Source organism: Schistocerca piceifrons, chromosome 6 (assembly GCF_021461385.2).
Source record: "Schistocerca piceifrons isolate TAMUIC-IGC-003096 chromosome 6, iqSchPice1.1, whole genome shotgun sequence".
In the NCBI taxonomy this organism is placed as follows: domain Eukaryota; kingdom Metazoa; phylum Arthropoda; class Insecta; order Orthoptera; family Acrididae; genus Schistocerca; species Schistocerca piceifrons.
In genome coordinates, this window is record NC_060143.1 from 147,307,205 (window position 1) to 147,332,263 (window position 25,059).

The 25,059-nt window shown below is 41.0% G+C and overlaps 1 protein-coding gene across 1 annotated transcript in view; it reads right to left on the minus strand.

Moving 5' to 3' along the window:
• The window catches only part of LOC124802828 (centrosomal protein of 104 kDa), a 455,266-nt gene that overhangs the window by 122,583 nt on the left and 307,624 nt on the right, over positions 1–25,059 (minus strand). Inside the window, exons 7-8 of the mRNA XM_047263836.1 lie at positions 16,440–16,453; positions 10,121–10,303 (exon numbers count right to left, since the gene is read on the minus strand). Coding sequence (XP_047119792.1) covers positions 10,121–10,303; positions 16,440–16,453 — 197 coding nt within the window. The remainder of the gene's footprint in view (positions 1–10,120; positions 10,304–16,439; positions 16,454–25,059) is intronic.

Consider the following 25,059-nt stretch of genomic DNA (forward strand, 5'->3'; position numbering starts at 1 on the left):
AAAGATTTTATGATGGACATTATTTCTGTTGGGGTAGTGAGGGTCAAATTCATATTATGGAAATTACTTGAAATCTCTGGTCTAAGGTAATCCATAGCAGCATCTACCGAACCTGACAACCCCATCTTTTCAGTAACAGTTATAAAATGTTTGTTAAAAAGTTCTGCAACACTATACACATCTGTCACCAATGTATCATTTACTCTTAATGCTATTTGTTCCTCTTCATGTCTGGTCCTACCGGTCTCCTCCTTCACTATATCCCATATTGTCTTTATTTTGTTATCTGATATGACTATCTTTTCCTTGTAATATATTTGCTTTGACATCCATATTACAGTCTTTAATATTTTGCAGTATTTCTTATAATGTGCTATAGCATCAACATTGGAAATGTTTCGGATTGACAGATACAGTTTTCTTTTTGTTTTACAAGATACCCTTATTCCTCGAGTAATCCATGGCTTCTTTGTAGATTTTCCTCTAACCTTGGTAAGTTTTGGGGGAAAGCAGTGTTCAAATAAGGTAAGCACTTTATTAGCAAAAATGTTATATTTTTCATTCATGCCTTGAGCCTCTAGCCATCCCTGTTTAGCCATTTTGCACTTCCTGTTGATCCCATTTTTTAGATGTTTGTATTCCTTTTTGCCTGCTTCATTTACTGCATTTTCATATTTTGTCCTGTCATCAATTAAAATCAATCTCTCTTCTGTTATCCAAGGATTTCTACAAACCCTCTTCTTTTTACCTACTTGATCCTCTGCAGCCGTCACTGTTTCATCTCTCAAAGCTTCCCATTCATCTTTTGTTGCATTTCTTTCCCCTGTTCTTGTCAATCATTCCCTAATGCTCTTTCAGAAACGCTCTACAACCTCTTGTTCTATCTTTATCCAGATCCCATCTCCTTAAATTCCCACCATTTTGCAGTTTCTTCAGTTTTAACCTACAGTTCATAAGCAATAGATTGTGGTCAGAATCCACATCTGCTCCTGCAAATGTCTTACAATTTAAAATTGGTTCCTAAATCTCTGTCTTACCATTATGTAATCTATCTGAAACCTTCAAATGTCTCCAGGCCTCTTCCACATATACAACCTTCTTTCATGATTCTTAAACCGATTGTTAGCTATGATTAAGCTATTCTCTGTGCAAAATTCTACCAGGCAGCTTCCTCTTTCATTCCTTACCCCTCTTCCATATTCACCTACTACTTTTCCTTCTCTTTGTTTTCCTACCATCAAATTCCAGTCCCCCATGACTATTAAATTTTTGTCTCCCTTCACTAACTGAATAATTTCTTTTATCTCATCATACATTTCTTCAATCTCTTCAGCATCTGCAGATCTAGTTGGCATACAAGCTTGTAGTACTGTGGTAGGCGTGGGATTTATGTCTATCTTGGCTGCAACAATGTGTTCACTATGCTAGTAGCTTTTCCACACTCCTACTTTTTTTTATTCGTTGTTAAACCTACTCTTGCATTACCCCTGTTTGATTTTGTATTTATAACCCTGTATTTACCTGACCAGAAGTCTTGTTCCCCCTGCTACCGCACTTTATTAATTCCCACTATATCTAACTTTAGCCTTCCCTTTTTAAATTTTCTAAGCTGCCTGCCCAATTAAGGGATCTGACCTTCCATGCTCCAATCTGTAGAATTCCAGTTTTGATTCTCCTGATAACGACACCCTCCTGAGTACTCACTGCCCAGAGATCTGAATGGGGGACTATTTTACCTCCGGAATATTTTACCTAAGAAGATACCATCATCATTTAACCATACAGTAAAGCTGCATGCCCCCAGGAAAAATTATGGCTATAGTTTCCCCTTGCTTTCAGCTGTTCACAGTACCAGCATAGCAAGGCCGTTTTGGTTAATGTTACAAGGCCATATCAGTCAATCATCCAGACTGTTGCCCCTGTAACTACTGAAAAGGTTGCTGCTTCCTTCAGGAATCACACATTTGTCTGGCCTCTCAACAGATACCCCACCATTGTGGTTGCACCTACTGTACGGCTATCTGTATCGCTGAGGCACGCAAGCCTCCCCACCAACGACAAGGTCCATGGTTCATGGAGGGGGGGGGGGGGGCTCCCACATATACCTCTGTAAATACTGAGCTGATATCCATGTCCTGCCTTAGACACAATCTACACAAACATTCAGAAAACGTTCTGACACTTCAACATGGGAGTTACTCTACATGGGGCACACTGATTCCTTCATAGTGAGGAAGGTGGTGTCAGGAGGGGCATATGGTCACCAAATGTCACTAACATTGCTAAAACTGATATAACAATGCTGACCCCATAGAGAAACCGGAACAGGTGAAGAAGAAGAAGAATCTGTCTGTGAAAAACTGAAACACACTTAAAACTGAAAATATGAATGTAGTAATTGAAAACTGACTTGTAACCTCAAAACATGAATAACACAGTATGTTGCAGTGCGTATATAGTCTATATCCCCTCCCCATTTTTCTATTCCATTCACAGGTGGTATATGTGAAGAAAGATTATGGTTACCTCCTTATGCATTTCCAAATTCCTCTAAAATTCAACAGTCTAACAAATGTGCTGCACCGAAAACTGGGAAGCAGGTTCAGCATAGCAGACATCAGTTTCTTATACCCTTTATGAGATATATAACAATGACTACTCTGGTATCCATATGATCACCTGGTATCATAAAGGTGCCTGATGATTGCGTGATGCAATTGAAATCGACTGCAATAAAATTAAAGAGTTACAAATAGAGCTGAAGGTGCCAAACCTACTACACAACGATTGTTTTAGTTTGGTGCAGTCTCTGTTTATGCGACTATATCTTGTTCAGTATGCTAATGAGAAAGTATCGACTTTTTAAACATCTAAATACATCGAATTACTGATCATACTGGCATACCATGTTAATATGAGGCTTTCAGAAAAAGTGTGTTGCATTAGTTATTGAAACTAATGCAACACACTTTTTCTGAAAGCAGATTGGGTTTATTCAGGATCTCAGCACACCATATTATACCCCAATCTTTTGATGACAAAACCTTATTTTTCAACATAACTCTGTTACTTGTGAGGTCTTAGGCCACCTTAGTGGGAGTACCTGTCTAAGCCTGCTTGGTACCACTCTACTGGTCAACAAATGAGCCAACATCTTGCCACTTCAATAACCTCCCTGTTATCCATGTATTGCTTCCTGTAGAGTACATCTCTCATTGGTCCAGAGAGATGGAAGTCGTAAAGTGCAATATCCTGGCTGTAGGATGAATGAGCAAGAACAGGACAATGAAGTTTTGTGAGCTCCTCTCAGGTGCACGAAATGTGTGAGGCCTTGTGTTGTCATGGGGAAGGAGAAGTGTGTTTGCATTTTTGTGGTGACAAACTGCTAAGTTGTTTTTTCAATTTCATGAGGGTAGCACAGTACACCTCAGAGTTGATTGTTGCACCATGAGGAAGGACATCAAACAGAATAACCCCTTCGGGGTCCCAGATGATGGTCGCCGTGACTTTACAAGCTGAGAGTGTGGCTTTGAACATTTTCTTCAGAGAACAGGTGGAGTGGTGCTACTCCACAGATTGCCATTTTGTTTCTGATTTGAAGTGATGAACCCATGTTTCATAGCCCATGATGATGTATGACCATCAGTGACAGAGCACCCCGAGTTTCTGCTGCTAATAAGGCGAGTACACTGTTCATTTGTTATATATCTTTACGAGCTTCAACAGGAGTGACTTATTTTCAGTTACCTGTGTAGTTACTAGTTATTTTTGTAATTTCTTACATGTTCGAGTGCTAACTAGGCACAGCCTTTTATTTTAATAACAGTGTAGAGCACAGTACCGCCATTGTTATCACCACTTGTATTGACCCTCGTAACCTACAGGTTTTTGTCTGTTTTGATTAGTGCTGCTCAGTGTTGGTTAGACCATCAATGAGAGAGCAACTGGAGTTCCTGCTGCTAATAAGCTGAGCACACTGTTCGTTTGTTACATATTTTTATGAGCTTCAAACAGAAGCGACTTCAGTAATGGATAGGAACTGTGTACAGATGCAAACTGAGTTGGTGACCCTTAGCTCATAGCTCCAGGATGTGTTGGCTTCTGTCACACAGCCTGAGGTTGCTGTCAAGGGGCATCACTTTAGGGGTCCAATGCGGGGATGTGAGGGACATCAAGCATATCCCAAGTGTCCTCCGATTGGTTCACTGCTGTGGCTGCCCCAGGTACTGCCTGCCCGGAGGTTGACCCCTCATCTGTAGCCGAGTGGGAGATCATTCCAAAGTCTGGCAGGCAGCGAAAGACTTTCTGAGAGGTCGATCATAGGGTCTCCTCATTTCGTTTGATGAACAGCTTTTGGGCGTTATCTGTGCTTGTCAAAGTCTCTAAGTCGATTGCAGTTGATCACCCTGTTCCAGAGGAAGCTTCTCAGCCCGCAAGATCTGGGCTTTCACAGATGGTGGGTTTGTTGGTAGTTGGGAGCTCCAACGCACACTGAGGGGAAGAACGCCAGTGTGCTTTCCATGTGCATACCGGGAGGGGGGGGGGGGAGGGGAGTTACTCTGGATGTGGAAAGGGTGCTTCCGGATGCCATGAAGTGTACAAGGTGCAGCTAACTGCAGGTGGTGACTCATGTCAGTACCAATGACGCCTGTCACTTTGGATTGGAGGAGATTCTCTCTGGTTTTGGGCGGTTAGCAGAAATGGTAAAGACTGTCAGATCATCGACAGACCCAACTGTGGTCGTTTGGTGCAGACCCAAGAGGAGGGTCTCAATCAGAGACTCAGGTGGTTCTGTGATCGTGTAGGCTGCAGATTCCTTGACTTGTGCCAAAGGGTGGTTGGGTTTCGGGTTCCACTGAATAGATCAGGTGTCCACAATAAGCAGGAGGCGGCTACACGGATAGCATGGGCTGTGTGGCGTGGACTGGGTGGTTATTTAGGTTAGAAGGTCTCGGGAAAACACAAGAAGGGCTTCAGTCACAATGGGTACAGGCTACAACACAGGAAGAACGTAGATACAGGAACCATTGATATAACAGTTGTAAATTGTCGTAGCTGTGTTGGGAAAGTACCAGAGCTCCAAGCGCTAATAGAAAGCATTGATGCTCAAATCGTTATAGGCATTGAAAGCCGGATATAAGCTCAGCCGAAATTTTTGCGAAGAACCTAACGGTGATCCGAAAGGATAGCCTAAACACGGTTGGCAGTGGCGCGTTTGTTGCTATCAGAAGCAGTTTAACTTGTCGTGAAATTGAAGTGGATACTTCCTGTGAGTTAGTATGAGCAGAGGTCATTCTTGGCAGCCGGAATGAAATAATAACTGGATCCTTTTACCGACCTCCCAATTCATTTGATACAGTTGCTGAAAGGTTCAAAGAAAACAGGAGTTTGATTTCAAACACGTGCGATAATAGTTGGTGGTGACTTTAATTTACCCTCCATATGTGGGCGAAAATACATGTTCAATTCCGGGGGTACGCATAAAATATCATAAGAAATTGTGCTAAACGCATTCTCTGAAAATTATTTCGAGCAGTTAGTTCATGAGCTCACGCGAATAGTAAACGGTTGTGAAAACAAACTTGACCTCTCAGCAACAAATAACCCTGATTTAATAACGAGCGTCAAAACCGATTCAGGGATTAATGAACACAGAGTTGTCGTTGCGAGATTGAATATTGTAATCCCCAAATCCTCGAAAAATATACCTACTCAAAAAAGCAAATAAAACTTCACTTGACGCCTTCCTGAGAGACAATCCCCTCATTCCAAATTAATAATGTAAGTGTAGACCAGATGTGGCTTAAATTCAAAGAAATAATATCGGCAGCAATTGAGAGATTTATACCGAATAAATTAACAAACGGCGGAGCTGATCCTCCTTGGTACACAAAACGGGTTAGAACACTGTTGCAGAAAAAACAAAACAAACATGCCAAATTTAAACAGACGAAAAATCCCAAAGATTGGCGATCTTTTACAGAAGCCCGAAATTTAGCGCGGATTTCAGTGCGAGATGCGTATAACAGTTTCCACAAAGAAACTTTGTCTGCAAACCTGGCAGAAAATCCAAAGAGATTCTTGTCGTATGTGAAGTATGTTAGCGGCAAGAAACAATCAATGCCTTCTCTGCGAGATAGCAATGGAGATACTATCGATGACAGTGCTGCCAAAGCAGAGTTACTAAAGACAGCCTTCCGAAATGCCTTCACAAAAGAAGGCGAAGTAAATATTCCAGAATTTGAATCGAGAACAGCTGCCAACATGAGCAACGTAGATGTAAATATCCTCGGAGTAGTGAAGCAACTTAAATCACTTAATAAAAGCAAGTCTTCTGGTCTAGACTGTATACCAATTACGTTCCTTTCGGAGTATGCTGATGCATTAGCTTCATACTTAACAATGATATACGACCGTTCGCTCAACGAAAGATCCGTACCTAAAGACTGGAAAGTTGCACAGGTCACACCAATATTCAAGAAAAGTAGTAGGAGTAAATCCACTAAATTACAGGCCCATATCGTTAACGTCGATAAGTAGCAGGATTTTGGAACATATATTGTGTTCGAACATTCTGAATTACCTCGAAGAAAACGATCTATTGACACACAGTCAACATGGGTTTAGAAAACATCGTTCATGTGAAACACAACTAGCTATTTATTCTCATGAAGTATGGAGTACTATTGACAATGGATTTCAGATCGATTCCGTATATCTGGATTTCCAGAAGGCTTTTGACACGGTACCACACAAGTGGCTCGTAGTGAAATTGTGTGCTTATGGAATATCGTCTCAGGTATGTGACTGGATTTGTGATTTCCTGTCAGAGAGGTCAGTTCGTAGTAAATGACGGAAAGTCATAGAGTAAAACGGAAGTGATTTCTGGCATTCCCGAAGGAAGTGTTACAGGCCCTTTCCTGTTCCTTATCTATATAAACGATTTGGGAGACAATCTGAGCAGCAGTCTTCGGTTGTTTGCTGACGACGCTGTCATGTATCGACTAATAAAGTCATCAGAAGATCGAAACAAACTGCAAAACGATTTAGAAAAGATATCTGAATGGTGCGAAAAGTGGCTGTTGACCCTAAATAACGAAAAGTGTGAGGTCATCCACATGACTGCTAAAAGGAACTCGTTAAACTTTGGTTACACAATAAATCAGTCTAATCTAAAAGCCGTAAATTCAACTAAATACCTAGGTATTTCAATTACGAACAACTTAAATTGAAAGGAACACACAGAAAATGTTGTGGGGAAGGCTAACCAAAGACTGCGTTTTATTGGCAGGGACTTAGAAAATGTAGCAGACCTACACTACACTTGTCCGTCCTGTTTTAGAATACTGTTACATGGTGTGGGATCCTTACCAGATAGGACTGATGAAGTACATCGAAAAGTTCAAAGAAAGGCAGCACGTTTTGAATTATCGCGAAATATGGGAAAGAGTGTCACAGAAATGATACAGGATTTGGGCTGGACATCATTAAAAGAAAGGCATTTTTCGTTGCGACAGAATCTTCTCACGAATATCCAATCACCAACTGTCTCATCCGAATGCGAAAATATTTTGTTGATACCCACCTACATTGGGAGGAACGATCACCACGATAAAATAAGGTAAGTCAGAGCTCGTAGAGAAAGATATAGGTGTTCATTCTTTCTACGCACTGTACAAGATTGGAATAATAGAGAACTGTAAAGGTGGTTAGATGAAACCTCTGCCAAGCACTTAATGTGATTTGCAGAGTATCCTTGTAGATGTAGATGTAGACAACTCCATGCTTGGAATGCACCCCTGTTGCAGACGCCATTTTGGAGCTACGTGTAGCGCCTCCACCTATGGGAACTCGCCTGAAGCGAGACTGTTCCACGATGTCCCACAAAAAATTCTGCATTTTTTCACCCAAAATTGGCCGTTGTTGTGTTACTTATTGAGCGTCCCTCGTCTTTGGTTGATTCTGTTGATGTGACTATTTCGTGTTCAGCACTCTGGTGAGAAAGTAAAGAAAGTATTCACTTTGAACATCTAAAAACGTTGAATTACTGGTCATACTGACATCTGCTGTTAACACAAACGTTTACAGAATAGCTAGCTGTAGATTGGAAGTTGTGCAAGATAAACATTTGTGCATTGGCTCCAGCCGTTGAACTCCCTCTACCCTACTGTGCAGTAACATGTGCAATGGAATCCACACAACTACCAGTGACCCCTCCTCTACCTCAACGTTTTTGCTGGTATGGGTGGAGCTGTTTCGTGTGCACTAGAGATGGGCAGATCTAAGAACTTCAAGGAATCGAGAACTGTTCTTGAGAACCCAAAGGGAATCGAATATATGTCCATGAACCAAGAAGTGTCAAGGGGAGTGCAGATTTGTTATTCAAAATCATGTGCATCTACTGCAATTAAAAAATATGTTTGAACACTAATATCGGCCGTTTTCGATACACATCAGCCTTTTCCCAATGCCACCTCAGCCTCTCGGCTCAAATAAGTGTTATACGACATTCTCATAGTACCTTACTTCAGATGGCATGCAGTCTGGTTAAAATTGCTGAAAACCCCACTTAGATGAGCAGAAAAAAGTTCCACAGATTCATTTCAACTTGTGCATTACTGCAATCTTATGATCAGATGTTACACGTTATTTCCATTACAACCAGTTTTCACTTATGAACACTACATCTACCAGAAATCTGTTGGTTGATATTTATTTTGATACACACAAAGGATGTGCTCACCAAGGTCGCATATTGCTGACGGTACCCCGATACCACAAACGGCTGCTTTAATGCCAACTTCCCACAATTGAACAAGCAGCGACACAACCACTACGACGTTTCTCACTGGCTTTTACTCGGATTTGCGGGGCACCCCAGATATTGTTGCCACCTCTTATATCATTAGTCCTTAAACAACTTCATTATTATCAACACAACTTGTTTGTGAAATATTTTACTCTCTTGTATTTTCACACAAATTTTTTTGACACTTAATGAATTATTTCGTTCCGTAATTCTATGATTTTGATGTTGCAAATATTTTGTTTGTTTCAAGACATATTTCAATTCAACGTAATAATTTGTTTCACAAGTTTCTGTGTTAAAAGCCAGCAGGCACAAATAAAAGTTTGAGAACCGAAAGCATTCATCCCATTTTGGTCAAAGGAAACATATATGCAACAAAGAACTGAGAAGCAAGAAGTAAGAAAAAGGAACTGGGAAACAATACGCAAAACTGACAACTTCTGGATTATAATCATCATAAAACTTTGAAGACATTGATTCTGTTGCCCTATAGACAAAATAACATAAATGGAGGTTTAAATGAAATAAAGGATTGTGAATAAAATAAAACTCTAGCAAAATGACGGATACAAAAAATGAAGGCAATAATATGAAAGAAAATATGAAATGATAACATATAAAAAATAATGAATATGAATGGATAAAGACTGCAAATGAAAAAAGAATGACATAAAGAAAAATGATTGCAAATAAAAATGTTAAAATGATGATTAAACAATGCAGTAAATGAGTAGAAATGAAAGAAGAGATTGTGAATAAAACACAACTCTAGCAAAATGAGGAATAGAAATAATGAATGCAATAACATGAACTAAATATAAAATGTTAATATATAAAAAAATAATTGGGATTATATGGACGAAGACTGCAAATGAAAACAGAATGATACAAAAAAACTGAGCACAAATAAAAATGTTAATATGACGGTTAAACAATGTGATAAAGGATCAGAAACGAAAAAAATTGAATTCAAATCAATTAATGGAATAAAAATAATGATTAAAATCATTTCATTGAAAATTTATAAATTTAAGTTTTAAAGCACTTCCCAAGATTCGAACTCACAACATTTGGTATATCAGAAATGTATTTCAAGCATTACATTAACGCAGATACTTTGAACACAGTGTAAACTTAATTGTACTGATACAAAATGCAAATAATTGTACATTACCTGTGATTGCACCAGCAGTAGGTGTATAAATGTTTGTGTCAACAATTTTTTGACACTACATGCAAGGACTGAAAACGGAGAACAGAAACCCGTCCTGGAGAGCTGAATGGAATCTAGAAGTTGCCCACAGTACTTACTGCCTGAGTGCGGGGACGGTGCGCTCCTCGTAGGCCTCGTAGCTGTTCCTGGCGGGCAGCGCGGCGCCCGCAGACTTGTTGCGGCGTCGCTGCGAGCTACGCAGAGATCCCGTGTGCAGCTGCAGGCTCTGCGTTTGGCTGTGGCTGTGGCTCAGCTGCATGTTTGTGGGCGACGATGATGGGCTCACCCGCGTTGCCGCTGGTGCCCCTGCGCAAACACACACAAACTGGTCGGGTTTTCATCTCTACAATGGCTCAAATGGAGCACGCAAAAGCGGGAGGTAAAGCAGATGGTAGCCTGTAATTCATTGGTAGGATACTGCGAAAATACAGTGCCAGAGAGGTGTCCCTGTAGATCAGAATACCTTCACTAGGTTTCACAGTGTATAAGTTCCTTTGTTCGTGACATGAGGAACGCTAGATGTGTGGACCATGTCTGACTACATTGGTAAATACACTACTGGCCATTAAAATTGCTACACCATGAAGATGACGTGCTACCGATGCGAAATTTAACCGACAAGAAGAAGATACTGTGATATGCAAATGATTAGCTTTTCAGAGCATTCACACGAGGTTGGTGTCGATGGTGACACCTACAACATGCTGACATGAGGAAAGTTTCCAACTGATTTCTCATACACAAACAGCAGTTGACCTGTGTTGCCTGGTGACACGTTGTTGTGATGCCTCATATAAGGAGGAAAAATGCGTACCATCACGTTTCCGTCTTCGATAAAGTTCAGATTGTAGCCTATCGCGATTGCGATTTATCGTATCGCAACATTTCTGCTCGCGTTGGTCGAGATCCAATGACTGTTAGCAGAATATGGAATCGGTGGGCTCAGGAGTGTAATATGGAACGCCGTGCTGCATACCAATGGCCTCGTATCACTAGCAGTCGAGATGACAAGCATCATATCCGCATGGCTGTAACCGATCGTGCAGCCACGTCTCGATCCCTGAGTCAACAGATAGGGTGGTTCACAAGACAACAACCATCTGCACGAACAGTTTGACGACGTTTGCAGCAGCATGGACTATCAGCTTGGAGAATATCGCTGCGATTACCCTTGACGCTGCATCACAGACAGGAGTGCCTGCAATGGTGTACTCAACGATGAACCTGGGTGCACGAATGGCAAAACGTCGGTTTTTCGGATGAATCCAGATTCTGTTTACAGCGTCATGATGGTCGCATCCGTGTTTGGCGACATCGCGGTGAACGCACATTGGAAGCGTGTATTCGTCATCGCCATACTGGTGTCTCACACAACGTGATTGTATGGGGTGCCATTGGTTACACATCTCGGTCACCTCTTCTTCGCATTGACAGCACTTTGAACAGTGGACGTTACATTTCAGATGTGTTACGACCTGTGGCTCTAACCTGCAAACCCTACATTTCAGCAGGATAATGCATGACCGCATATTGCAGGTCCTGTACGGGCCTTTCTGGATACAGAAAATGTTCGACTGCTGCCCTGGCCAACACATTCTCCAGATCTCTCACCAACTGAAAACGTCTGGTGAATGGTGGCCGAGCAACTGGCTCGTCACAATATGCCAGTCACTACTCTTGATGAACTGTGGTATCACGTTGAAGCTGCATGGGCAGCTGTACCTGTACACGCCATCCAAGTTCTGTTTGACTCAATGGTGCCGGCCGAAGTGGCCGTGCGGTTAAAGGCGCTGCAGTCTGGAACCGCAAGACCGCTACGGTCGCAGGTTCGAATCCTGCCTCGGGCGTGGATGTTTGTGATGTCCTTAGGTTAGTTAGGTTTAACTAGTTCTGAGTTCTAGGGGACTAATGACCTCAGCAGTTGAGTCCCATGGTGCTCAGAGCCATTTGAACCATTTTGACTCAATGGCCAGGTGTATCAAGGCTGTTATTACGGCCAGAGGTGGTTGTTCTGGGTAGTGATTTCTTAGTATTTATGCACCCAAATTGCGTGAAAATGTAATCAAATGTCAGTTCTAGTGTAATAAATTTGTCCAATGAATACCCGTTTATCATCTGCATTTCTTATTGGTGTAGCAATTTTAATGGCCAGTAGTGTATGTTACAAACCTCTTTCTCGTTCACTTTCCTACAAGCAATGAACAATACTAAATTTTACTTCATTTCAATTATTTATTTGACGTGAATCTTTTGTGTCCAGCGCTTTTGGATGGAAAAGAAAGGCAAACTAGAAATACACACGACAATACTGAGATAAGAATTCAAGGAAAGCCATATGTAACAAAGGGACAGCTTGTAATATCCCCCCTCCTTCTTTGTTCCATCTATTGTCCACATTACACAATACCCAGTCCAAGTATTTAATAAACGAAGTTTTTCTTGTATATTTGAGAGGAGCGAAGAGTACAATAAACTTCCAAGTTTACTTACCTTGTCGTGATTAGATGGATCTAGATACAAAAAAGTTTTGTCTAGAGTAACATATAGAAGCATGTGCCTGTTAACTTAAACTGAAGGAAGGCTCTTTTATAGTTGTAACAGTACATAGGTCCCCTTCAGGAAACTTTCATTTATTCCTGGAAAACTTGGATGCCTTGTTGTGCTATCTGTGAGATAGGAGAAAGCAAATTATTAATGTGGGGACTTCAACGTCGATTCACTGAAAGAGTATAATAGGAGGAATGATCTGAAAGTCTTGCTCAGTTCTTTCATTTTGACATCTGTCATTAATTTTCCTACTCGGGTAGTATAGGACAGCAGCACATTGATAGATAACACTTTTATAGACCAAGATAAGTTTAAAAACATAAATTCTTGTCCTGTTGAGAATGGCCTTTCTGATCATGGTGCTCAGATGGTTACAGTATATGACATAGCTTCATTCAGTAATTCAAAACTAACCTCCAAAGTTGTGCATCCAATTAATGACTCAACAATTAGAAATTTTAGGGAAAATCTTCAGCAGTTAGAATGGGATGAGGTGTACAAGGAACCCAGTGCTAATTTAAAATATAACTTATTTCTTGATACACTTGTAAGAGAATTTGAAAACTGTTTCCCCAATAAAGTAGTTAAATCTAATTTAAGAAACTATGCAAAAAACCTTGGCTTACTAAAGGAATAAAAATATCTTGTAACCACAAAAGGGAACTGTATCTAACAACAAGAAAGAGTAATGACCCAGAAACAACCAAATATTATAAAAACTACTGTGCTACATTAAGAAAGGTTATTAAAAAGTCCAGAAGCATGTGCATCATGTCTGAGATTAATACCTCTGATAAAAAAATCAAAACAATTTGGAATATTATTACAAGGGAGACAGGGCAACCAAGAGTACAGGATGACAGCATTACCATGAAAGCAAATGGAAACTTGACAAATAACAAGCTGGAAGTCGAAAACATTTTGAATAATTATTTTTTAAATGTTGTAGAGAAAATAGGATCTACATGTTCGTTAGAAGAAACAACGCAGTTAATGGAAGAGGCCCTACCCACACAATTTGATACAATTGAAATTCCACCCACCTCTCCTCCTGAAATTAGGAATATAATAAAATCTCTCAAGAATAAACGCTCACATGGAATTGATGGCATTTCCAGCAGGATAATAAAAGCTTGTTCCCAAGAGATAAGTGGGATTCTTAGCTACATATGTAATAGCTCAATGAAGCAGGGTATTTTCCCAGATAGACTGAAGAATGCCATTGTTAAACCACTGCATAAAAAAGGGGATATATCTGATGTCAACAACTACCGCCCAATCTCTGTTTTGACTGCCTTATCCAAAATTCTTGGAAAAGTAATGTATTGATACAGTAGCTTCACACCTTTTGTAAAAATAAAGTTTTAACAAAATGTCAGTTTGGTTTCCAGAAAGGTTTTTCAATAGAAAATGCTATATATACTTTCACTAATGAAATATTAATGCTCTGAGTAACCGGAAGTCACCCGTTGGGATTTTTTGTCATCTCTCAAAGGCTTTTGATTGTGTAAATCATAGAATACTTCTAGATAAGCTCAAGTACTGTGGTATGAATGGAACAGCGCTAAAACGGTTTAAATCATACCTAACTGGAAGAGTGCAGAAAGTTGAAATAAGCGGTTCACATAATATGCAAAAAACTGGTGATTTCTCAAACTGGGGAACAATCAAGAATAGGGTGCCACAAGGTTCAGTCTTGGGTCATCTGCTGTTCTTAATATATATTAATGACTTGCCATTCTATTTTCACGAAGATGCAAAGCTGGTACTTTTTGCCGATGATACAAGTATAGCTATCACCTGCAACAGACAAGAATTAACTGATGAAATTGTAAATGATATTTTTCAGAAAATCATAAGTGGTTCTCTGCAAATTGGCTCTCATTAAACCTTGACAAAACACGGTATATACAGTTCCACATAGTAAATGGAATGACACCATTAATAAATATAGACTTCAATCAGAAATCGGTAGCCAAGGTAGAATATTCAAAATTTCTAGGTGTATGCATTGATGAGGGGTTGAACTGGAAAAAACACACTGCTGAAACGTTTGAGTTCAGCTACTTATGCTATTAGGGTCATTGCAAATTTTGGCGATATACATCTCAGTAAATCAGCTTACCACGCCTGTTTTCATTCTCTGCTTTTGTATGGTATGATATTCTGGGGTAACTCATCATTGAGTAAAAGAGTGTTCATTGCACAAAGTGTGTAATCAGAATAATTACTGGAGCTCATCCAAGATCATCCTGCAGACACTTTTTTAAAGAGCTAGGGATCTTCACTGTAGCCTCACAATATATATATTCACTTATGAAATTTGTTATTAACAATCTGAATGAATTCAAAAGTAATAGCAGTGTGCATGGCTACAACACTAGGAGAAATGAAGATCTTCACTACTCGAGGTTAAATCTAACTTTGGCTCAGAAGGGGGTAAATTATGCTGCCACAAAAGTCTTTGGTCACTTACCTAATAGCATCAAAAGCCTGACAGATGGCCATATAGCATTTAAAAGGAAATATAAAATATTTCTGAATGCCAACTCTTGTTGTGCAATGTCAAATAGCAAAGAAAGGGGGCCTAAGTTAATTAAATTCAGAATTATATTTGTACAGAATGTCGATCCTCTCGTTACAATTACTAGTCTTATCCACTCCATTTCTTAACATTAATTTTATTTCTATATCTGTGTAACTTTGCATCAGATTTCCCAGTCAAATAAATATTGAAGACTGAAGATACTATCGTATCCAAATTCCTTACCTACCGCTGAACAGTATGCGAGCACCTGATCTATGATACAATAATCATGAGAGAACTTAATAATTTCTCCAAAACTGCGACAACTGTAAGAATCCGCTGAAAATTTGAATGGCGCCTTCGTCTTAAAAGAGGTGCCTCGATGCGGAAAACATTCTTCTTCACGTCGGTTGGCACCTAGACAGGATGGGAAACCACAGAGAAATGAAGGCTTTATCTGCTTCTAGGCCCCATGCTCTGTGTGTGGACATCGGTGATCGCACGGTCGGAAGACACCAACAATTATCGCATTCGGCTCCAGGCAGTTGCCACCTAGACTCACGTTAGTGGGTCGCTAGTCATTAAATTCGACAGAGACGCGCAGTGACACCTTTGATGTAGCTCCGCTGTGTTAACACTGCGTGAGCAACCGTTTTGAGTAGGAAATTTTTAGCAGGCTGCTGAATCCAGCAGACCACCTTCACCATCCCCCATCCCTCACCTTTAGTCACCTCGCCTGAACTCTCTCTGACATCCTGTAACTACTACCTGCTTAGTAATTTATTGACAGAGCTTGTATCCTTTTAAATTTCAGTGTTTTGCCTATAGCTGTCTGCAGTGAATTCTTGGTTGTTCCCAAACTTTTGTGAAGCTGTTTTCGGCAATGTGAAAGTTCTTTGCTTTAATATACGAATATTTTAATGATAACTTCTTTCTTGTGTTTTATAAGCCCTGTTCAACTCCTCAGTTTCGTAATTACTCACTCTGCAGAGTACAACCCTCTTGCGAGTTTGATTACCTTATGCAGTTAGGACTAAGACTAGAAATCTTACTTGGTTTTACCAAGAAGAGGGCGCTACATGGAGACATTCCCTCTTCTCACTTGATTCACTCTGTCCAATTCAGTTAGACAATATTGATCATAACTGTGGGTCCTGTACCAAATAGAACTAACACTTTTTTCTGACCTTCTTTCAACTATATCTACACCTTTCGTGATTACTCTGCACATCACATTTACGTGTGTGACTGAGGATTCATAGGACCACTTTCAGACAGTTTCTCTACATTTTCAAATGTGAAATAATCTGGATGAAGTTAAGCATCAAAGGTGGGTCTAAAGCGAGATATTCGGATGCTTTCACAGACCGACTACGTTAGGAGCTATAGCGGCAGAACGCTTCAGAGAGAATTCGCAGAATTTCGTGAATAAATTACCCGATTACGCTTTTGTAACAGGGGAAGACTTTAACTTACCAGCTGTAGAATGGGAAAATGATGGGATCAAAACTGGTGCCAGAGTGACATTCTCAAAGTCGTGTCTTGGAATTACTTAGAGGAGATAGAGAACCAACTCTTGAAGGTAATGTCTACACCCTGTAGCAACAAACAAATCTGAACTTTTCGAAACAGTTAACGCAGAATAGGGCATCAGTGATCCTAAGGCTGTAATAGCATCAATGACTGAGTATTATAAGAACTGTTAAGAAATCTAGGAAAATATTTTTGTTTTACAAGAATGACAGTATACAAATTGCGGAGTACCTGCATAGTCAACATCAAATATTCAGTGCTGAGGAGAAGATATGGAAATGGATAAAATTCAAAATAACCATTCAATACGCCTTAGACAAGCACGTTCTGAAGAAGGTTTTAAGGAATGAGAAAGACCCACTGTTGTTTAACTGCTGCATTGGACAGTTGCTACGTAAACAAAGAGCCAGAGATTTAAGATAAGTCAAAACTTAGCCGACGAACAAAAGCTACTGAAGCGAAAATAAGAATGAGAGCAATGAGAGAAGGGTCCAGTCGGTTTCAAAGTAAAATTATGCCAACTGATCTTAGTGGTAACCCTAAGTAGTTTCAGTCCTACATAGCTTCAGCAGACGGATTGAAATGAGTCTATTCCGTCACTCAGTGACTGTACTGGCGTCAAAACAGAAGATGACAGAAGGCCGAAATACCGAATTTGGTCTTCCAAACTCTTTCACTGCGAAAAATAGTAACGCAGTCCGTCCTTTTAAACGCAACACAGACGTCGAAATGACAGATATTTAAATAAGCTATTGTGGAATAGAAAAGCAATTACAATAACTCAGTAGAGGAAAGGTAACTGGACCAGATGAGATACCTATAAGGTTCTACAGAGACTTGCTGACATTCTAGAAGCAGTATATAGCAGTTCGCTGGGGCAACGAAATGACAGGAAAAAAAGCGCAGGCCATTCCTGTTTTGTCCGCCCCGATAGCCGAGTGGTCAGCGTGACCGATTGCCGACCTACGGGCCCGTGTTCGATTCCCGGCTGGATCGGGGATTTTCTCCGCTCAGGGACTGGGTGTTGTGCTGTCGTCATCATCATTTCATCCCTATCCGGCGCGCAGGTCGCCCAGTGTGGCGTCGAATGTAATAAGACCTGCACCAAGGCGGTCGAATCTGCCCCGCAAGGGGCCTCCCGGCCAATGACGCCGAAAGCTCATTTTCATTTCCATTCCTGTTTTCAAGAAGGGTCGAATCACAGATGCACACAATTATAGACCTATATCGCTGATGTCAGTCTGCTATAGAATTATGGAACATCTCTTATGCTCAAGAATTTTGTGGTTTTTAGAGAAGGAAAATGTGCTCTGTAAAAATAAACATGGATTCCGCGAACAGATATCTTGCGAAACTCAGCACACTCTTCCTTCATGATATCCACAGCGCCCCAGACAATGGCTCAGCTTGACTTCGGAAATGTATTTCACACCGTTCCACACTACCAACAAGTGAAAAAAAATTGAGGTGACCGTGTGTAGCACCAGATTTGTGACTGGATTCAGAACTTCCTTGCAGATAAATAAAGGGACTGTTAACCTTAGAAACTCGATGACGCTGTTTGCAGATCATGCGGTTGCCTGTAAGAAAGTGGCAATACCAGAAGAGAGTAGCGAACTTTAGGAAGACCTGCAGAGGATTGATTAATGGTACAAGGAGTGGCAGATGACCCTGAACGTAAATAAATTTAACATAATGCGCATACATAGGAGAAGGAATCCATTACAGCAAAATTACACTGTTGGTCATAAATTGCTGGAAAAAGTAACTATTGTAAAACATCCAGGGAGTAACCACTAAGCAACCTTATGTGGAATTACCACATGAAAAAAGTAACAGGAAAAGCAGGTGCCAGACAGATTCACAAGAAAAATCTTACAAAACACTTTTTTGATCAATTCTCGAGTACTGGTCATCAGTGTATGGCATTTACCAGGTAGGACTGATTGAAGATTGGTTGATTTGGGGGAAGAGGCCAAACAGCGAGGTCATCAGTACCATCGGGTTAGGGAAGGATGGGGAAGGAAATCGGCCGTGCCCTTTCAAAGGAACCATCCCGGCATTTGCCTCAACCAATTTAAGGAAATCACGGAAAACCTAAACTAGGATGACTGGACGCGGGTTTGAACCGTCGTCCTCCCGAGTGCGAGTAAGTCTGCTAACCACTGAGCTACCTCGCTTGGTGTGATAGAAGACATACGTAAGATCGAATGAAGTGCATTTCAGTTGGTGCGAGAGTATTACGGAACGTCCAACAGACTTCAGTGGAAAACATTACAAGATAGTTTTTACTTGTGCATCATGGTGAGGTTTATATTGCAATTATGAGAAAGTACTGGAAAGAGTCAGAAAACATTACTTCCTCCCACGTCTCATGAAATGACAATGAGACAAATTTATAACTTAATTAATTGGTTATAAATTGGTACCTTACATAATTGCGCTCTGTCTATTATTCTCCTCCCATTCCCTCCCTAGTGTTTTATTTGGGGGGGGGGGGGGGGGTCCAACTGTGTTTCAGTACTGACGCCTTTTGGCCAATGCGCTCCTTTGCACCGGGACTCCACATGGGGTAGTATTTCTTACTATCAAATGTCTGAGCAGCACCAGTGCCACTTGCGTTCAGTACTTTGAGCAGTAATCATGATAAAACCCATTCTGCAGAAGCGAGCACCTAAGAAAAAGAATAAGAAGACTGCATGCGAAAGTACTTGATCATTATTATTATTATCCACCCCCCATGAACCATGGACGTTGCCGTTGGTGGGGAGGTTTGCGTGCCTCAGCAATACAGATAGCCGTACCGTAGGTGCAACCATAATGGAGGGGTATCTGTTGAGAGACCAGACAAACGTGTGGCTCGTGAAGAGGGGCAGCAGCCTTTTCAGTAGTTGCAGGGGCAACAGTCTGGATGATTGAGTGATCTGGCCTTGTAACACTAACCAAAACGGCCTTGCTGTTCTGGTACTGCGAACAGCTGAATGCAAGGGGAAACTACAGCCGTAATTTTTCCCGAGGGCATGCAGCTTTACTGTATGGTTAAATGATGATGGCGTCCTCTTGGGTAAAATATTCTGGAGGTAAAATAGTCCCCCATTCGGATCTCCGGGCGGGGACTACTCAAGAGGACGTCGTTATCAGGAGAAAGAAAACTGGCGTTCTACGGATCGGAGCGTGGAATGTCACATCCCTTAATCCGGCAGGTAGGTTAGAAAATTTAAAAAGGGAAATGGATAGGTTAAAGTTAGATACAGTGGGAATTAGTGAAGTTCGGTGGCAGGAGGAACAAGACTTTTGGTCAGGCGAATACAGGGTTATAAATACAAAATCAAATGGGGGTAATGCAGGAGTAGGTTTAATAATGAATAAAAAAATAGGAGCGAGGGGTAAGCTACTACAAACAGCATAGTGAACGCATTATTGTGGCCAAGATAGACACGAAGCCCACGCCTACTACAGTAGTACAAGTTCACATGCCAACTAGCTCTGCAGATGATGAAGAAATTGAAGAAATGTATGATAAAATAAAAGAAATTATTCAGATAGTGAAGGGAGACGAAAATTTAATAGTCATGGGTGACTGGAATTCGGTAGTAGGAAAAGGGAGAGAAGGAAACGTAGTAGGTGAATATGGATTGGGGGTAAGAAATAAAAGAAGAAGCCGCCTGGTAGAGTTTTGCACAGAGCATAACTTAATCATAGCTAACACTTGGTTCAAGAATCATAACAGAAGGTTGTATACATGGAAGAAGCCTGGAGACACTGACAGGTTTCAGATAGATTATATAATGGTAAGACAGAGATTTAGGAACCACGTTTTAAATTGTAAGACATTTCCAGGGGCAGATGTGGACTCTGACCACAACTGTTATGAACTGTACATTAAAACTGAAGAAACTGAAAAAAGGTGGGAGTTTAAGGAGATGGGACGTGGATAAACTGACTAAACCAGAGGCTGTACAGAGTTTCAGGGAGAGCATGAGGGAACAATTGACACGAATGGGGGAAAGAAATACAGTAGAAGAAGAATGAATAGCTTTGAGGGATGAAATAGTGAAGGCAGCAGAGGATCAAGTAGGTAAAACGAACGAGGGCTACTAGAAATCCTTGGGTAACAGAAGAAATATTGAACTCAATTGATGAAAGGAGAAAATATAAAAATGCAGTAAATGAAGCAGGCAAAAAGAAATACAAACGTCTCAAAAATGAGATCAACAGAAAGTGCAAAATGGCTAAGCAGGGATGGCTAGAGCACAAATGTAAGGATGTAGAGGCTTATCTCACCTGGGGTAAGATAGATACTGCCTACAGGAGAATTAAAGAGACCTTTAGAGAAAAGAGAACCACTTGTATGAATATCAAGAGCTCAGATGGAAACCCAGTTCTAAGCAAAGAAGGGAAAGCAGAAAGGTGGAAGGAGTATATAGAGGGTATATACACAGGCGATATACTTGAGGAGAATATTAAGGAAATGGAAGAGGATGTAGATGAAGATGAAAGGGGAGATATGATACTGCGTGAAGAGTTTGACAGAGCACTGAAGGCCTGAGTCGAAACAAGGCCCCAGGAGTAGACAACATTCAATTAGAACTACTGAGAGCCTTGGAAGAGCCAGTCCTGACAAAACTCTACCATCTGCCGAGGCGAAACACCCTCAGACTTCAAGAAGAATAGAATAATTCCAGTCCCAAATAAAGCAGGTATTGACAGATGCGAAAATTACCGAACTATCAGTTTAATAAGTCACGGCTGCAAAATACTAAAGCGTATTCTTTACAAACGAGTGGAAAAACTAGTAGAAGCCGACGTCGGGAAAGACCAGTTTGGATTCCGTAGAAATATTGGAACACGTGAGGCAATACTGACCCTACAACTTGTCTTAGAAGAGAGATTAAGGAAAGACAAACCTACGTTTCTAGCATTTGTAGACTTAGAGAAAGCTTTTGACAATGTGGTCTAGAATACTCTCTTTCAAATTCTAAAGGCGGCAGGGGTAAAATACGGGGAGCGAAAGGCTATTTACAATTTGTACAGAAACCAGATGGCAGTTATAAGAGTCGAGGGACATGAAAGGGAAGCAGTGGTTGGGAAGGGAGTGAGACAGGGTTGTAGCTTATCCCCAATGTTATTCAATCTGTATATTGAGCAAGCAGTAAAGGAAACAAAAGAAATTTCGGAGTAGGTATTAAAATCCACGGAGAAGAAATAAAAACTTTGAGGTTCGCCGATGACATTGTAATTCTGTCAGAGACAGCAAAGGACTTGGAAGAGCAGTTGAACGGAATGGATAGTGTCTTGAAAGGAGGATATAAGATGAACATCAACAAAAGCAAACCGAGGATAACGGAATGTACTCGAAATAATTTGGGTGATGCTGAGGGAATTAGATTAGGAAATGAGACACTTAAAGTAGTAAAGGAGTTTTGCTATTTGGGGAGCAGAATAACTGATGATGGTCGAAGTAGAGAGGATATAAAATGTAGACTGGCAATGGTAAGAAAAGCGTTTCTGAAGAAGAGAAATTTGTTAACATCGAGTATAGATTTAAGTGTCAGGAAGTCGTTTCTGAAAGTATCTGTATGGTGTGTAGCCATGTACGGAAGTGAAATATGGACGATAAATAGTTTGGACAAGAAGAGAATAGAAGCTTTTGAAATGTGGTGCTACAGAAGAATGCTGAAGATTAGATGGGTAGATCACATAAGTAATGAGGAGGTATTGAATAGAATTGGGGATAAGAGGAGTTTGTGGCATAACTTGACTAGAAAAAGGGATCGGTTGGTAGGACATGTTCTGAGGCATCATGGGATCACCAATTTAGTATTGGAGGGGAGCGTGGAGGGTAACAATCGTAGAGGGAGAGAGATGAATACACTAAGCAGATTCAGAAAGATGTAGGTTGCAGTAGGTACTGGGAGATGAAGAAGTTTGCACAGGATAGAGTAGCATGGAGAACTACATCAAACCAGTCTCAGGACTGAAGACCACAACAACATTATTACTGCTACAAACACACACACACACACACACACACGCACGCACGCACGCACACGCACACGCACAGTCACTACTGTTTTATTATTGTTACACAACTGCATGACTCCACACAGCCTCCACCAATGGCAGCAGCAGCATTAGCAGCTAGCTCTCCAACTTCTTGGCATTTGACCAGCAGCAATCTGCATTTAAGCTCCCTGACCCACTGCCATTCCATTAACCCCAGCCAGCATCATCGAATCTGCAGTTCAGTGCTATTACTAACAGAATGCTGCCGCTGCTCTTCGCTACTACATACAATTTAACAGCAAGTGGTTCAAAATGTGTGTATGTGGGACCGACAGTGACTTTGAAGCTATTGACAGAGAATGTACAGTGAAGTGATACTCAAGTGTGTTCTATGTGGTTAGAATTAGACCACTTGAGTGGTATGATTGAGTACATTGGAAGAAAAATGACTGACGAGTAAAGTTCTCTGCTTACACAAATTAATATTTGAATGATAAAAGGCAAAGCAGTGGTAGTGGACATGTAATGAGAGGCAATGCGCGAGTTAACGGCTAATGGTGCAACCAGATACATCAAACATTCAAGTGCAATGCATTTATGTGGCTTTTACTGTGCATTAATGATTGTGTCTGACAAACTGCCGCTGGCAGCAATATGTCAGAGCAATGTTCAAGGACTATTATGAAATGACTATTATGGTTCAAATGACTCTGTGCACTATGGGACTTAACATCTGAGGTCATCAGTCCCCTAGAACTTAGAACTACTTAAACCTAACTAACCTAAGGCCATCACACACATCCATGCCCATGCATTCGAACCTGCGACCATAGCGGTCGCGCGGTTCCACACTGAATCGCCTAGAACCGCTCGGCCGCACTGGCCGGCGACTATTATGAATTTGTACACCAACAAAATGAAGCTGAATAAGCTAGATCACTGTATTAATACGTGTATTCCACATGCACCACACTCTATAAAAGTTGATCTTCTAAGTGTTGATGCTGAATATATTGAGTGGACACCAGTGCAAATGCCCCAACAGGATTAACCCTTAACAGTGGTATTTTTTTCTCTAAATTATATTCCAAAAATATTTACTTTTATTAATGAAAATGATTCTGTAATGACTGACGTTACATTCTGACATATAAAGCTAAAAATAACTCGTTACAAACTCTTGAAGATCACTAATAATAAAATAGCCTGCAACTTGAAGCCACTTTTCAGTTTCTGTGTGTGACTATGAAGTCCAACCATGCATTTCACAGCTGTTTCCTGTAAACATTAATACATCCGCGGTGGTCCAGCTAGCTCCTCCAAGATTTTTCTTACCACTGGCCATTCAACTGACAAATAGCGGCCTCTCGCGAATAGACAGGTACGCGACCGAACGCGTGACGAGCCTGTGTTACACAAGTGATCATAGTGTCTATCGCCGCCACACTTTCAGTGAAAGATCGATCGCGAGGTACTTTGTAATCCTACATTTTTACCATCGTCCTCACTGCTTCCAGATATCAAAGCTAGCATGAATTTGATATGAGTATGTCCTCTGACTGTATTTCATTAGTTGCTTGTTTTGAAGACAAATGCTGGTGCCTCAGCGTCCTCTGTTACTCTCTTGCTTGATAGCGTTCCTTCTGATCCGATGGATTACAGAAGTATGTGTCATTTTATGATGTGATATTTGACTTAAATTAGAATGTTACGAATATTTACGTTAATACGAGGGGCGTTTGAAAAGTCCATGCAAAGTCCAAGAGATGGCACCACCGGCGCATATCGAGGTTATGTTTAGTTAGTAGCATCTCTGGGAAGAACGCACACCAAGTTTCAGCCGTATTGGTCTATTTCGTTGTGTTTGGCATTCGTGTGAATCAAGGAAGTCGAGTGATTGTCAAAAAATGAACGAAAAAGAATTTCGTGTGGTGATTAAACATTACTTTATGAAAGGCCAAACGCCTCAGGAGACTAAAGATAAGCTTGATGAATATTACAGTGACTCTGCACCTTCGATTAGAACAGTGTATAAGCGGTTTCAAAATTTCCGGAGTGGCATCCCGCCGTCTCTACCGTGCCTTCCTCCACACGCGTGACCCGGGCACACTACGACGCCCCCGGCAACTCCAGCGACACATTAGAAATTTGCTCGCGGCTAAGAAACGCCGGGACTGGCGACAGACATGCACCCATTTAAGTGCTACCCTACCTATAAACTCGTCCAAGTTCTGGTCAGCCTTCCGTCACCTTACCGGAACTAAACCCTCCCCCTACTATCCTCTTCTCCATGATGATCACCCCTTCCCTACACCCTTAGTAAGGCCAATCACTTTGCCTCCTACCTCTCCGATGTCTTTTCCATTCCCGATGATCCCCAGTTTGATTACTCCCTCTTCCCAGATGTCCGCGATCGAACTGACA